At 32.0% G+C, this 17,996-nt stretch overlaps 1 protein-coding gene across 1 annotated transcript; it reads left to right on the top strand.

Moving 5' to 3' along the window:
• The first annotated feature begins 12,519 nt into the window (after positions 1 to 12,519).
• Positions 12,520 to 17,769, top strand: LOC134265121 (cytochrome P450 1A1-like). Its single transcript, XM_062747359.1, has 7 exons — positions 12,520 to 12,698; positions 12,886 to 13,478; positions 13,626 to 13,838; positions 15,867 to 15,978; positions 16,067 to 16,332; positions 16,584 to 16,711; positions 17,325 to 17,769. Exons 2-7 carry the CDS (start codon positions 12,897 to 12,899, stop codon positions 17,545 to 17,547), a joined length of 1,524 nt encoding a protein of 507 aa, XP_062603343.1. The 5' UTR covers positions 12,520 to 12,698; positions 12,886 to 12,896; the 3' UTR covers positions 17,548 to 17,769.
• Positions 17,770 to 17,996: the final 227 nt, after the last annotated feature.

Below are 17,996 nucleotides of genomic sequence, written 5' to 3' on the forward strand. Positions count from 1 at the left end.
TGCCGTCGTCTTCAACTCGACATTTAGTTATATCAAAGACGTATTGTCAATTAAAAATTATAGTTATTTCCATTCTTATGTCGATATGATATACCCCAATGAGCTTGAAATAAAAGATACCACAGAGTCTGACACATCTGTTTATATTTGGATTTTGTACAAGAAAATCGCTAATAATAATTCACAACCAAGCTTAATAATAAACGCGATGACTTAAACTTTTCATGCAACGTTAGTTTCCTTTACTTATGCAACAAAATACCTTCATCACCTGCATATGGGATTGACATCTCTTATTATGTTCCCCAAACGAAGTTGGGGAACATATTGTTTTTACTCTGTTTCTTATTATTATTATTATGTTCCCCAAACGAAGTTGGGGAACATATTGTTTTTACTCTGTTTCTTATTATTATTATTTTTCTTCTTCTTCTTCTTCCTGGGTACTTTTTTGTCCGGGAGTGATCTTGTAAACTGTTGATCCGATGTAGGTAAAACCTTTTTAGGGTCAGTAGACATGTTATGTAGATTTGCGGAATCAAGGTCATTTTGCGCGCACGTGCTTGCAATAGCGCGCACGTGCATCACGTGAAATGACCAATATAATGTATATTGCCTTAACTTTTCTATTTTTTGATGAAATGCTTTGAAACTCATAGTGTAAAGATATATTAGTACTATAGACAAGATGACATGGTCAAAATAGCAAGATCTCACGCGCATGCACGTGCGCTTTGCTCTGATTGGCTGAAACTAAAGTCTCTATATCTTTCTTGTTTTTTGACGAAATCCTTTGAAACTTTGAACATAGCCATGCATAAGGATATCCTACAACATGGTATATAGCAATTATCATGAAAACATATGCATGCGCTGCAATCTGATTGGCTGAAACTTTAAATTGCTATAACTCCCTTGGTTTTCAACCAAACAGGATAAGATTTGGAACATAGATATATATAATCGACTTCTACAAGAAGGTATGGTCATCATGCACAGGCATACACGTGCTTGTACGTGCGCTGCAATCTGATTGGCTGAAACTTTAAACAGCCATAACTCCTTTGTTTTCAACCAATCAGGATGGGATTTGGAACATAGATATATATACTGGACTTCTACAAGAAAGTATGGTCACTATGCACATGCATACATGTGCGTGTACATGCGCTGCAATCTGATTGGCTGAAACTTTAAACAGGTATAACTCCCTTGGTTTTCAACCAAACGGGGTGGGATTTAGAACATAGATAGATGTAATGGACTTCTACAAGAATGTATGGTCACCATGCTCATGTATGCACGTGCGTGCATGTGAAATGGGTAAAATAAAAAATAAACTTGAATGACCGTTTTTTTTTACATACTCGTACTTTTGGATTATATTTAGCATATTAAAATATATAGATTGTGTAGACAATATGATATGGTCATTACGCACATGCATTCACATGCGCAAGTGTGCAATAATAAAATTTGAATGAACATGGTACACTTCTTGGTAAACGTTGTTAAAGTCTCAAATGCATAGAGTTTGTCTTATTTAATTACGCCTACAGGGAATATGATTATAAAAGGGAGTTGGGGAGCGTTTGGGGAACATCTGTAACGGTCCCCGTTACAATTAGCACTAGTTATGTTCCCCAAACGAAGTTGGGGAACATATTGTTTTTACTCTGTTTCTTATTATTATTATTTTTCTTCTTCTTCTTCTTCTTCCTGGGTACTTTTTTGTCCGGGAATGATCTCGTAAACTATACATCCGACTAAGGTGAAATGTTTTTAGGGTCAGTAGACATGTTATGTAGATTTGCGGAACGAAGGTCATTTTGCTCGCACGTGCTTGCAAGAGCGTGCACGTGCAACATGTGAAATGACCAATTTAATTGATATAGGCGTAACTTTTTTAATTTTTGATGAAATGCTTTGAAACTTAAAATATAAGGATATATTAGAAGCATAGACAATATGACATGGTCAAAATAGCAAGATCTCACGCGCATGCACGTGCGCTTTGCTCTGATTGGCTGAAACTAAAGTCTCAATATCTTTCTTATTTTTTGACGAAATCCTTTGAAATTTTGAAAATAGCCATGCATTAGGATATCCTACAACAAGATATATAGCAATTATCATGAAAACACGTGCATGCACGTGCGCTGCAATCCGATTGGCTGAAACTTTAAATAGCTATAACTCCCTTGATTTTCAACCAAACAGGATGGGATTTGGAACATAGATAGATATACTGGACTACTACAAGAAAATATGGTCACCATGCACATGCATACACGTGCATGTACGTGCACTGCAATCTGATTGGCTGAAATTTTAAACAGCTATAACTCCCTTGGTTTTCAACCAAATTGGGATTTAGAGCAAGATAGATGTAACGGACATCTACAAACGATATGGTCACCATGCTCATGTATGCACGTGCGTGCACGTGAAATGAGCAAAATCAAAAAAGCACTTGAATGAGCATATCTTTTTAATACTTTTGGATTAAATGCTTTAATATTTAGTATATAAAAATATATAGATTGTGTAGACAAGATGATATGGTCATTACGCACATGCATTCACATGCGCACGCAAAATTTGAATGAACTTTGTACACTTCTGAGTAAACGTTATTAAAGTCTCAAATGCATCGAGTTTGTCTTATTTAATGAAGCTTACAGGGAATATGGCACCAAAAGGGAGTTGGGGAGCGTTTGGGGAACATCTGTAACGGTCCCCGTTACAATTAGCACTAGTTATTATTATTTTTCTTCTTCCTGGGAAAATTTTGTCCACGAGTGATCTTGTAAACTACACATCCGACTAAGGTAAAATGTTTTTAGGGTCAGTAGACATGTTATGTAGATTTGCCGAACGAAGGTCATTTTGCGCGCACGTGCTTGCAAGAGCGCGCACGTGCAACACATGAAATGACCAATATAATGGATATTGCTGTAACTTTTCTTTTTTTTGATGAATTTTTTTGAAACACATAATGTAAGGATATATTAGTAGTATAGACAAGATGGCATGGTCAAAATAGCAAGATCTCACGCGCATGCACGTGCGCTTCGCTCTGATTGGCTGAAACTAAAGTCTCAATATCTTTCTTGTTTCTTGTCATAACCTTTTGAAATTTTGAATATAGTCCTACATTATGAAGATCTACAGCATGATATATAAAAATTTTCATCAAAGCATGCGCATGCGCGCGTGCTGCAATCTGATTGGCTGAAAATTTAAATGGCTATATCTCCTTTGTTTTTTGACGAAATGTTTTGAAATTTAAAACATAGTCATGCATTAGGATATCCTAAAATATGATATAGAAAAAAATTCATGAAATCACGCGCATGCACGTGTTCTGCAATCTGATTGGCTGAAACTTTAAATGGCTATATCTCCTTTGTTTTTTTTACGAAATGTTTGGAGTTTTAAAATATAGTCATTCATTTAGATATCCTTCAATACGATAAAGATAAAAATTTATGAAATCACGCGCATGCATGTGTGCTGCAGTCTGATTGGCTGAAACTTCAAATGGCTATAACTCCCTTGTTTTCCAACCAAACGGGATGGGATTTAGAACAAAGATAAATATAAAGAACTCCTACAAGAAGGTGTAGTCATTATGCACGTGCGTGCACGTGAAATGAGTAAAATTAAAAATACCCCCGAATGAGTGTATTTTTTAATACTTTTGGATTAAATGCTTTGATATTAAGTATATTAAAATTTTAGATAGTGTAGACAAGATAATATGGTCGTTACGAACATGAACACGCAATGCCTATTTTTAAATATATTTTGTATTTTTCTGGGAAGACCTTGATTAAGTCCAAATTCCATAAAGTATTTCTTATTTAATAGAGATTACAGGGAATATGGCACCAAAGGGGAGTTGGGGAGCGTTTGGGGAACATCTGTAACGGTCCCCGTTACAATTAGCACTAGTTTGATTTGATATGAACAATCATTAAAATGAGGTAAGTTATCGACAAACCAGATAGGGAAACAACAATATCAACAGTTTCGTTGAAAGTCATCATTTTGTAAGTTCCATGGTCGATATTATGACCTTGTCAGCAAATACAATATATCCTTAAGTCAAATACTAACTGACATTTTCCATATTATTTGTTAGGCCATTATTTACACACTGAACTGTCGACGGACACTTCCGTTTTTTCTCGAACATGACATGGAGCAGGAATGGGGATGCCAACCCCTCCACGATGGCACCTGATCCAATCTCTGATGTTTTAGAGGTTCGTGATTGCTCTGCTCCATAATTTTTATTGTTTAATGGACATTTAAGCTCGCTAGAATACTGTTCGTTATCTCCATATATTTCATATTTCACATCATATGCGTTATGAGAATCATTATATATGGATAAGTACAGAGATTTTCTTTTATGATGGGATTTACGTTTTTAAGTACTTTTTGTACTTTTTCTGGACAATTCCGGGTGTATAAAGAATGTTACGATTAATGCTGTACGACTTTGTCAATTCTATATATTTTTATACTTCTTAACAACTATATAATGCACAAAATAAGTAAATTTCTTATCCGTTACCAAAAAAAGTTCATCCAACAAACAATCCACATAAACAAATGTCTTACAAGGAACACTCACATAGCTTCCCTTCTTGTATGTCCAGTATCTATCATAATGTATGCTGTGAAATTTACACTACGAAATATGATTTTTTTTCTTTATTTTGATTCTAAAAATTTCATTGCAGTGCGTCAGACCTTTATTTTTTAAGAGTTAAAAACATTTTGCGTGTAATTTTCCATTGCAGTTATTCAGTATTGCTTAATAACAAAATTTAAAGGGGGAATTCCCGTCTTGCATCTTTTTTAAATACCTATTTTCGCTCTGATAAACATCAGACATCGATTTTCTATTTTCAGGGGCTACAGAGCGTATCGGACCGTGTTGTCAGTACTTATTACTTAATCCGGGTCAATTCATTCAATTCTTTTTGAGTTCAGTACTTCGTCAAAATGTCTATGTCTCATAGATAAATTATAACCTAATTAATTAAAAGATATGATGAATTTTGAGATGTGTTAAAAAGATTTTTTTTTCACGAGATGATCAAGTATCAGCTAATAGAAGCTAAAATGTGTTTTTAGAAAAAAATATGAACATTTTAAAATTTAATAATTTTTTATGTAATAAGTATTGTGAGGAACTACAAAAATATTGTTGATATATAAAACCTTTACAATTAATATATAGATGTTTATTAAGCTTTTTAGAGGGGAAATATGGTATTTTTCAAAAAAAAAAAATGACATTTTATCTCATATAATAAGTTTGATGAGCAACTATAAAGATATTGTTGATATAATCTAAAAATATACTAACCTCCCTAAAGAACAATGGGATATAAGTAAACAACAGAACTCTCTATAATAAAAATTCAACATCTATCACCCAGATTATCTGAACATTAACTCTCCATCAAGAATTCCAAAATAATAATTATATACTCACTCTAAAAAATTCATAGTTAAAATTTCATATAAAATAACTTCAAACATAGCGTTATGATTCCAGCTTAAATTTTATTGCCCCTCAAACTGAGCTCGATTAGGGATAAAATGAAAGGTTTAACAATTATTCTACCATAGTACACAAATTACAGTACCTGGAATGTCGAGTAAGGGTTAAAGTATACACAGTGGATTACATGCAATGTATCACGCTTGAGTAACATTGGGACAAAACAAATAAGGTAACCATGTGGCAATTGCTGACTGGAAAGTTTAAGTGTGTCAAGAATGACTCTTTCAACGAAGATATTAGAAAAAAAATGCCAAAATATATCGATTTGAATTAGATGAAAATGTACACTCAGAAATTGTTAGATAGGGGTTGCACTACGGGTATCTTAAAGCCTTTAGCAACGTCATGGAATTTCACTGCCGCACCTCAATTTTTATTGTCAAACCGTTTATGTAAGGAATGGTAAAATAAAATTATGATAAATTCATTGATAAAAAATGTTCATTGTAAAATTAAATTTTAAACATAATAAAAAAGAATGATTCTAATATCTACAAAATGTTGCCTGTGTTGACATTCTTGGTATTGGCAGGTAAATATACAATGATAAGTTTTACCTACCTCTGCGAGTACAGGTAACTCCGTGAAATTGACATGACACTCCGTAAAACACACACGGAAGGCCATGAAATAAACAGTCAACAATAACAAACCGTCCTCAGCTTTAACTGTTACGTTTAAAAATGTAGGGTTTGATATTGAAAGAGATTTTGTCAACAAATTTTAAAGAGTGTGTGACGTACGTCCTGTTTAAATTCCAAAAGCAGTTGGAAACACATGGTGGGAAAGGATATGTCATCACATGCAGCATTAATTACAATAACTTAAGGCAATTAATTCATCAACTTGAACATGTGAAAGAAAACATTTTTAAATATAAATTTATCATAAAAAAAAAAATGTTCTATATATAAACGTATTTAATGTATAATTTAACATTTAAAAAATTGTGATTTTCTTTCTATGTCGACATAATTAGTTTTCTGGTGAATATAAATGAAGAGTTTAAAAAATCAAACAGTTGAGATAAATAAATAGAGAAAGAAATAAACAAGAAATAATCAAACAATAGAATAAAATGAAAATAAATAAAAAAAAAGTCCTGAAGCCTTTTCATATAAAAAACAAAACATATCTCGCACGTATTTTTTAAAATAATAATGTTTTGCTATATTTACAATCCTTATTTAATAGCAACTTCTTAAAAGCATGCATCGTTTATTATCAGTAGTGTTGGGATAAAGACACATATATTATAGTGAATGAAGAATTTGAAATCGATGAAACAAACATCTACATTGCAGTTTTAAATCAACAGAAAGGCCACGTTCCTTTTTTACCTCTACACTGTATATATGATACAATCTCAATTCCTTGAACTGTAAAGGACAAAGGCTCCTTTATATCTCTTTGGTCATTAGAGATGCTTTATTATGGTACAAATAAATATGATTCCTAGTCATGTAGTGTTTTAAAAAATAATAATGTTATGGATTTCTTTACTAATGATTACAAAATTAATTAAAAGTATTTTCAATAATTAAATTCACAAAGTTCAAATCCCTAAGTGTTTTGTTATTTATTTAAATGGAGAGTGAAGACGGTTTCTTGAACTGCTGCAATAGTACTATAAATGTTGGGTTCGTGACAGTATACACAGAAATGTATAGGAATGAGAAGTTCCACAAATTAATTATTTTTTTTAGTATGAATTTGCATTGGCAGTGGTAAATAACGATATTTAATTAGTGGATTTTCATTCAAACAATAAAAGCAAGTTCAATTATTGCAAACATTAATTGAATTGATGTGACCAATTATTCAGCTTAGGGAAATAACAAGTGGAAAGCTGTCAATGTGACAGCAAATTGGGTTTTCTTTTTATAAACAGAACTGGTATTTCTCGTATAAGAGTAAATATAAATTTTTCGACTTGTAAGAGTTATTTCTCTTTGCCATGTTAAACATATTTATCTCACTTTATCCTTTGTAATTTACACGAACCTCTAAATTTTTAAAAAAATTTTAAAATGTTTTTGACAATATCTTTATTGGTTTATACATTATATATATTGCCACAAAGGTATAACAATAATATAAACATAGATCAACAAGTGTCACACATAACTTTATAAGTTCAAATAATCAGTTACTAGGTATTGCATAAAATATTTTGAGAAACATGTATATTTCTTTTCTTTACTCAGAATCAAAATTACAAAATACGACAAAATTGTACGGATCCTCTTTTTTATGTACAGAAAATATATACATTTTCATATATACGTATAATACCTTTATTGACATAGTATGGGGCAAGACAGAAACATAATGTACCTATATACTGTAGTTTTTAGATTTTATTGATCAGATATCACTTCAAAAAGTTAATAATGTTATTTTTCAGGAAAACATCACCTTATATCGGGTGACCTTAAGTTGAAACCATAAGGCGAATAACTCTTGTAAAAGTTACATCGTTTATTATTAAAACTTTCTATTCTAAAAACTATAGGAGATGACATCACAACAAAAAACAATGCATCTTATGGGTATAATTTGCTCAGAAATAACAGTGTTTAACAGCTTATATTTTCCCCATTAATGGTAAAAAATGAAAAAATATAAGTTATAAGCACAAATCTATTATATGTACAATTGATCTGCAAAATAAGGCCTATATTGAAGACTTTTCGGACAAATTGGTTACCTTATAAGTACATGTAATGTTTTGTTTAACACTGCCAAAGTTTGTTTAAGAGCTGCACAGACATCTTAATAATAGTCGTGGGATCAGATGCCAGTGAGCATCCCATTTCGACCAATCAGTCCCGCCGTGTGCTCCTTGTCATCGGGGGAAAACGGAAAAATTTGTCAAAAAATCAGTGTGTAGCTAACGATTTAACCATGGTTTAAAATAAGTCAGTCAGCATTGACTTAATGATAGATTGTATTTGCTGACAGCGTCAGTATACCGACCATAGGACTTACGAAATGATGACTTTAAATGGTACTGCTGATATTCTAGATCTTGCTTCTTCCACTTATTTGTCAATAACTTACTTGTTTTAGAACTGTTTATACGTAGAGCATAGTCTTGCATATCGAATCAACTGAGATATTTAAACTCCTTATGCAGGTAATGAATTTATATTGCTGCATTAGTAAGGGAAGTTAACGATTGTAAAGTTAAAGTCATCACGTTTATCATAGAACTTAGTTGTTAGATTACCACTAAAGCCTTTTTCAAGTAAAATATCCAAATATGTAAAAGATGTGTCAGACTCTGTGGTATCTTTTATCAAAAGCTCACGGGGATATATCGTATCGACAATAATTGTCAATCAGAATCTAAAAATCTTTTTAATGTCAACTTCACAGTACATTTGTGTACAATCAGAATGTTTTAGCAAAATATTTTTGTAAATGGCCAATGACTTTTTATGAAGATTCGGAATGCAATATGGATATTGTAGTTCAAATTCATTTTGATTCTTTGTGATATTAAAAATTTAAGAAAATTTATAAAATATGAAAAAGTTTAGAAAAAATTTAAGTCAAATTTTATTAAAGCACTAATATGAGTTTACTAGAAAGCAAAATTTCTTAGCACAAATATTTACTTTGAATAAATATATTTTACAAGTTTTGGAGAAAGGAACATTGCAGAAAATACGTTATAATCCTGGTTTTACACTTTCTCTCAAGTCACACGGTTTCTTTCCGTACTTTTACTTCTCTTTGCATTTCAAATTTCAGATTTTGATAAAAATACTTTGTTAAATCTTTGATTTGAACATATTTTTATTTAGTAAGAAATACATAAACGGTTTGGGCAGCAGGCATAGCCTATATAAGCCCTCTCCACTCTTTAATGACTAATTATTTAGTAAATTTTATGCACGACATTTTAAAACTATGAAGTAGTAATGAATCAAATTTTTGTGCAGTTTCTTCCTCTTTGCGTGATTATATATTTTCTGTTGAAGAACTCAGTATAGTTTTTTTAACATAAAGCCTTTATTTTCCAAAGTTTGATTTTATTATAAAACTTTACACTTAATTGAGGTACTCCGAGTATGATACTTATACATAAAGCTATAGGAAATGCAAGCTTAACATGTGTTGTCAATATAATATGATTCATGAAACGATATACTTACAACTGCAACAAACTTCAATAGAGATTTTCATAGTTTTAATAGCCAAGTTAAAAAAAAATGTTTTTTTAAGGTACAAACCCATATTCTTCCAATTTTATTTTGCATTTGTCCTTCTTGACTTTATTCAAGACATGAAGTGAAATCGACAGAAAGAAATGTTTACGTTAATGGTAATTTAACAACCAAGCTATATGATAAACGTGATGACTTTAACTTAATTTTCTATCGTCAACTTCCCTTACTTATGCAGCAATATACCTTCATCACCTGCATACGGAGTGTATATATCTCAGTTGATTCGATACGCAAGAGCATGCTCTACGTATGAACAATTTCTACAACGAGGTAAATTATTGACAAGCAAGTTGATGAAACAAGAATATCAACATTCTCGTTTAAAGTCATCATTTCGTAAATTCTATGGTCGATACAATGACCTTGTCAGCAAATACAATTTATCATTGAGACAAATGCTGACTGACGTTTTGTCCCCCGCTTTCGCGAAAGCGAGGGGACATTAAATCTCATTCGTCTGTCCGTCACAAAAACATCAACCTTGCCCATAACTTTTGATTTAGTGGAGCTATGACTTTCATATTTCACATGTGTATTCCTTTCTTTGGGTACCACCAAATTTGACCTTTTGACCTTGACCTTGGAGTTTGACTTTTAAACAAATAATCCCATACTTTTACTTTGGCTGTAACTTTGAAAGGTAGATACTAGGTCTTTCATTTTTCACATATATATTCTTTTATTGGATACCAACGACTTGGACCTTTTGACCTTGACCTAGGAGATTTCCGTACTTATGAAGAAACTTTAACCTTTACCATAACTTGTGAACAGTAAGGGCTAGGGTTTTAATTCTTCATATATGTAATCCTTGTGAGAAGGCCTTTCATTGGATGCCAAGAACTTTGACCCTTTGACCTTGACCTTTGAGTTTGACCTACTTTTCAAAATTTTTTACCTTTGCCACAACTTTTGAACAGTAGATACTAGGACTTTCATATTTCACATATGTATTTCATGTGGCATGACCTTTCATTTGATATCAACAACCTTGACCTTTTGACCTTGACCTTGGAGATTTTTCGTACTTACTTTACCATAACTTTTGAATGGTAAGGGCTAAGGCTTTCATACTTCACATATGCAATCCTTGTGAGAAGACTTTTCATCGGATACCAAAAACTTTAACCCTTTGACCTTGGAGTTCAGTGATGATTTCTATATAAATGACATATGATAGGGTGTTCAAGTTACACACAATACCCGGGTATGTCATAAAAATTGACATCTCATCCACAAAGACACCGAAAGCGGGGGACCACAATTCTTTGAATTTGCTTGTTCATACTTATTGTTAGTCCATTATTTATACACTGAATTGACGAAAATATTTTCCGTTATTTCCTGATCATGACAGGAGCACACGGCGGGTGTGACCGGTCAGCAGGGGATGCTCACTCCTCCATGGCACCTGATCCCACCTCTGATATTTCGGAGGTCCGTATTTGCTCTGCTACTCTTTTGTATTGTTTTTTGGACTTTGATATTGAATGCTGTTCGTTATCTCCATATCCTTCTTACGTTTTCTCCAAAATCATATAAATGGTTATCTTTTTTTAAATAGGATTTTACTTTTTATTCTCATTTTTTACATACCTTTCTTAATAAAATTTTGACCCATCTTTAATCTATATTGTATAAATGATGTACATTTAAAAAATAAGGTATCATTTTTTGAGTTTTATTGGGATGTAAAACGGGCTTTATGGAAGATTTGACCAGGTGCCAACCCGTTTTACATCCCAATAAAACTCAAAAAATGATACCTTATTCCTTATATTTACATTTGTGACTGATTTATTATAAATAGTAAGGTACTTAGGTAAAGTTTAAAATCCATAAAGTTTTTTTTTTCAAAACCCAACGGTATAAATTGAATGTGCTGATAACGTCGATCGCTTATGACGTCACTATCAAATTACGTAGATCGCTTATGACTAAACAATCAATTTATGGTCACATGACGAATGTGTTTTACGGAGATGTAAAATAGCCTTGTTCAAATAGTGTTATATAAGGGAAAACATTTGCAAATGTAAATATTATTGTATATAAAACATTTTTGTTCTCATTTGTATAATCTAGTACAATTGTAACTCATCCATCTTCAATGTATACTGTTTATTCAATGTTTATTGTTGTATGATTTAAACATAATATTTTTTTACTGAAGATTCCTTCAACGCGGAGTTATTTTAACATATCATGAACCACAAGAAACTGTCTTCTGGTACTGTTGAACACTCAAGCAAAATCTACCATCACAATGGATGAAAAATGGATGAAGGAAAAAAGGTTTTATGATATAGTTGACTTATTCTTTTTAAAAGTCAATACATGTATCATGACATTCGATCATCGACAAAAATTTATAATTTGACAAAACTGATCAATGCATCCGTTCCGAATGTAATATCACAAATGTTTAATATACTTCGCTAAACACACAAATCATATATCCTGGAGAATCCATATTTATTTCAAAATCTGAGGACTCTAGAATCAATTATTCAAAAATAAAGAATGAGCGTCATTTAAAATTCATATAAAAAGATAAGGTAAAAGCTATTATATTTTTCTTTACCAAAAATATTGTTTTTATGTAATATCAAGTGTTTTGTGTTTTTGCAAACATTATTTTTACAAAGCCTAACTTCCGTTTTTCCGGTCTGATAATATTTTCTTCTTCCGTATTTAATGCCTACTAAACAATGTTGTGATTTTTTAACAATATTGTAAACTATTAAGTGTTTATCAATAGCCTAGCATCCAAATAACGTGATAATTCAGGATCTTAGTAATTTCTCGTGCATCCGGAGAAGCCCTTGATTTATTGGAGGAGACAAGGAGTTCAAACGGGTTTATAAAGAGAGGTAAGTATCATGTACATCATATCATGGTGGAAAGTTAACAACTACTACCGGGTAACTATATTACTTTCCTCATATGTTTTAAAAGTTTGTTGAATACTTGAAAATTCGGGAGTAACATCTCACTAATTTATTTCAATTGGCAAAAAAGTTTTAAAATATAACCGTTAGATTTTATTTTAACCCGCAGCAAAATTAAATATGGAGTATGCTGCCGAAGACAGGCTTATCAACACAATTCTTGTAATTCTGACCGTTAGCCTTGTAGTATATGCATCCATACAATTTCGAAAGAGAACTCAAAGCAAAGCTATACCTGGTCCTAGGGGCTTACCATGGATTGGATCTGCTTTTCATCTTGGGTTGTCGAGCCTCCATGTCAAACTATCAGAAATGCGAAAGGAATATGGAGACCTTTTTCAGATTACCTTATTTGGTAAACAGATTATCGTTGTCTCTTCGTCGTCTCTGTGTAGAGAATTAGGTCAGACAGAACCATATGCCACATGGACAGCTAGCAGACCACATACGTTTGTCAGTAGGGTAGTTCTACGGAATCGGACAGGGGTCATATTCACACCTGATTATGACTCGGAGTACAAAAAGAGGAGAAAGATTGCATATGCTGTTCTAAGGGCGTATGGACAAGGTCTTCAAAGATTGGAGAACAGGATCAAAGAACAACTGGACTACATGATATGTGATATTAAAAAACTGTCAGGAAAAGCGATAGATCCAGTTAGCTTAGTTGATGATTTCATAATAGGAAATGTGGAGCTTTTAGTATGTTTTTGATTTATTTTTTCAGAGTAAAGTTACATTCAAACATTAAAAAGTATTATTTTTTATGTTTTATACTGAGTATTTTTTGTAATATTTAGTTAACGATTCTTCAAAATCAAAAGAACCTTATTCTTTTCTTTGATTAAGTTGATTGGGAAGCGATGTGAAAAAGACAGCGAAATGCACCAATTATTGACAACTTTTGACCATTCAGCCAATGTTGCAGCCGATCAGCGACATAACGCAATATACAGCATGTTTCCTTTCTTGATCAACTTCAGAAGCGAGTTTTCTACTGAATGCCGTAAGGTCATGAATATCTTACAGAAACTGCTAAGTGTTCTGGAAAGGAACTTGCCGGTAAGTAGTCACCATATTATAGCATGTTCTAATATTAAAATATTTTTTTTAATTATAACGTACATAATTTGAATGAAAGTAAAAGAAAGGACGCTAACATTAATTTGATTGTATTGAACAGAAAGATAAAAATATAAACGCACAAATAATAAATAAAACTATTCATGTAAAAAAAGTGTGGCAGTTGAAAAGATCTTTAAATCAAAATAATTTAAAATTTATCATAAAATCAAAAGTATACTTTTTTTATCCAGATCTCTTTGTATAAACTAAAATAAAACATCATAATGAGACTAAAACTTTCTTTCAAATTGATTAAAAATGTTATTTGAAGTGTTTTAAAATTTGCTTATCTTGCTACTATTTTTTTTTTTTTGGAAAATCTTTCCATTTGCTTATTATGTATCCCAACCGGGAATGGTTTGAGACATTCAAAAACAATTAATTTTATGATCAATTAGTTAAATAAATAAATATTATAAATATTATCAGAAATAAAGTGTACATAAATCTTTATATATTTTTTTCATTCATGCTCCCTAAAGAAACAAACGAACATACGAAAACACTTGTTTACATGTACATGAAAGTCAATGATTATAGATTCAGAGAAATAGAGAGCTTGGTGAAGAATCATTGATTTGCATAACCTACAAAGTAAAATAAATTGCTTTGAATATTTTTTTTATCAGATAGCACACAGGAAATTCTGATCATTGGTATATTTGCTAGAATGACTCCCATTGATAGAATATGCATGCACTAAAATATAAAGGGGTTTTGGTATCAAAAATTGTATAAAAAATAAGGTTGTTTACTTCTAATTTTTCAAATTTCTTTACACTAGTTTACATAAGAAAGTATTGGTTAGATCTTCTATTACTGATAAAATCTTTTGTACAATAACCGTCCGAAATTCATTTTAGCAACGTGGTGAACAAAAATAAGAATTCTTATTCGTTTGAAATCATATCTAGAGATGTGTATACGGCCAATGATGCTAAACGAAAAATGCTGATGAAATGTTTTTTATTATGTTATTATAAATGGGTCTTAACTTGAATCCATTGTTATTTTCTTCACTAGAATTACATTTAGCATGCATATTTTATGCTAAAGAATTGTAGAAAACAGAGACGTGCATAACATATCAATTATCTTTAGTTCAGAAAAGGACAGACTTTTTTTTATATATAAAAGATAAAACTTCATGCATGAACAAATTAATTTGTGATTTAACAACTTTGGTATATAGATCCCTGCCACTGATTTTACTTATCAGAAAAATCAATGTTAATGTGAAATCACGAGTAAAAATTTGTTTATGCTATTGTAATGTCGAAGAAATTTTTAAAAGTATTCTTTAGTGCATAACACATGTACATGTATATGATGCACATGATGAAGACAAAATTTTAGGGTGGATCCATAAATGGAATATTTATGACAAATTTCCATACACTAAAAAATGGTCAACTAAATCGACTCAATAGAAATCTAGACGATTGTACTCGCAAGGTCAAATTTTTACTTTGAAATTTTAATACCGCAATTGCAAATTTTAATTTAAAATGGTCAACTTTTTTGAAATTTCACAATTTGGTGACTTTTTACAATAACTTTCATCTACTTGACTAAAAAAGAAATCGATACGGCAGAAATACAAAAAATATGGAAAAAATGAAATAATTTGGCACTTTTCCAGCAAATTCCCATCGGATCCAATAGTAAAATTTGACAGCTTTTGAAATGCCTCCCTATGAATCGGGATGGTAAACATTCGTTTTTTTTAATACTAAAACGATAAATATACAGTAAAAATTAATTAACGAAAAATTATCAAAATCCCTAGGGTACAAATAATTAGACTCGGCCTCGTTAAAAAGGTACATAATGCAGACGTAATTTCAAATATAAACTTGTCAGAATATACCATTTTCAGAAATGGAAACCCCTTTATGATCTGAAAACATGAAGTTACATATCTCTCTGCTTTGTTGTTAGTAAATCTTTGGATTGTTATTGAAGAACGATAACACCTGTTCAGATGCGATGTACCCAGTTCTTAAAAAAGCGATAACAGAAGGGGAAATTGACGAAAGCAGCGCAGCCTCATTGATGGGGGATATGATGGCAGCAGGTAAAACAATTCGTACCTATAATATTCTCCCATTCGTACCTATATAAATCTTTTACAATGAGTATTAACTTTTACTTTGATTCTTTAGGTTATTTGACAACTAGAGGCACGTTGTTGTCCATGATAAGGATTTTACAATGTAGGAGAGATGTGTTACAAAGAATGAGGGATGAGATTCAAACTTTAATGGGTTCCAATGGCGGCACACCCACCTTAAATGACAGACCAAAGTTCCATTACGTTGAAGCATTTATTTTGGAAACGCTTCGTTATATTTCCCATGTTCCTATTACTGTGCGTAGGAATAGTGAACGATTGACAATTAGGGGATATGATATTCCAAAGGACACAACAGTATGCATACAAATACATGTATATTAAAGAATTTTTTTTCAATAAATTTTTTTCAGATGATTTACTAGTATGCAAATAGCACTATTTCCCCCCCCCCCCCAAATTTACCATAAAGAATTTCTCAAATTATCTTTATGAACAGAATTTTGAAAAAAAGAGTCAACTAACCCCATTGTATCGAAGACACATCATAAAATCATTCCGTATGAATAATTTTATATCTAATTAATAAGTTGCTCGTTTTATTTTAGATGATAATTAATTTGTGGGACATTAACCACACCGAAGAAGATACTCCCAGATCGTTTGATTTCAATCCTGATAGATTCCTGGGTCCTGACCAGTGTCTTTTAGCCGCCAACACTCCAGTGCGCAAGAGGTAAACTAAACAGTATATCAAAATATATATGAGGCAGTACCAAAATTGTCAGTTTAAGAGATAAAAAAAAAACATTTTTCAATCGTTTAGGAAGTCCGTATTCCATTTTCAGCAAGATTTCGTGTTTATTTTGGTCTTAAAGACATACGCTCTTAAAAGCTAACAAAGGAATAATAAACAGATTTATAAGTGTATTGTGTTATGCATAAGCTGTAGATAATTATATAAAGCACACCTATCTGAGGCTGCTTGTTATACATTTAATTAAGATAAATTGTAAATACATGTGGATATATCAGTATTTAAGATTAAAAGCCCATAAAACAATACAAAATATATAAGAGCAAAGCAAACACTGACCTCCAAAGCACCAGAGGTGGGATCAGGTGCCATGGAGGAGTGAGCATCCTCTGCAGACCGATCACACCCGCCGTGTGTAGGAGAGATGTGTTACATCTGATAATGATACCAACTATCTATATTTTGGGATTATAACATTAGCTAGACCGAAATCTGACCCTTTAACTCAGGTATCTGTTTAATAATTGGCATATTGGTACTATTGGTGTTGATAAACGACACTGTAGCTACTTTATAATTGTTTTATTTTCAGGTTTGCTGCATTTGGGCATGGAAAACGATCATGTGTGGGAGAAAATTTTGCTAGAAGTAGAATCTTTCTTTTCATAGTGACTCTGGTCAGCAAGTTCTCTATTACTGATCCTTATGAAAGTAACCCTCAATTATTTCACCCCTTGGACATGAGCCCTGGTATAGCTCTACAACCCCCGAACTTCAAATGTATTTTTCATCCACAAGACAAACCATACGAATAAAGAAAAATCCTGTCAGTGAAGGAATTTAAATGATAAGTGAGTTTTTATCTATGTCAAACACTTTGATGAAAAGAAATTCATTTGAGTGCCTTTATTTAGCAGAAATGAATACCAAACGCACTTGTTACTCAAAAACCAACACTATAAAACGACATTTTGAAGACAGATCACCTTTAAACACAATTTGAAGTGTTTTTATTTGTATTAAAGAACTAAATTGATTGTGTTTATGCTTTAACAAGGAGAGAACAGTGGTAGATGTGGGGCTGGGGAACGTAGGGAAAAATGTAGAAATAATGGCCATGTTCATGTCCCGCCCATCCCTCCGTTAGGCTTTAGGGTACCCATCTCTTATCCAAAACTCCTCCTATACCACTGAATGAAATTTAATGAGACCTTCATAGAATGTTAGTTACACAGGTAACGCATTGTGCACCTCCTATTTTACT

Source organism: Saccostrea cucullata, unplaced genomic scaffold (assembly GCF_032062105.1).
Source record: "Saccostrea cucullata isolate Sc308-1 unplaced genomic scaffold, CSIRO_AGI_Scuc_v1 ctg1888, whole genome shotgun sequence".
Lineage (NCBI taxonomy): Eukaryota > Metazoa > Mollusca > Bivalvia > Ostreida > Ostreidae > Saccostrea > Saccostrea cuccullata.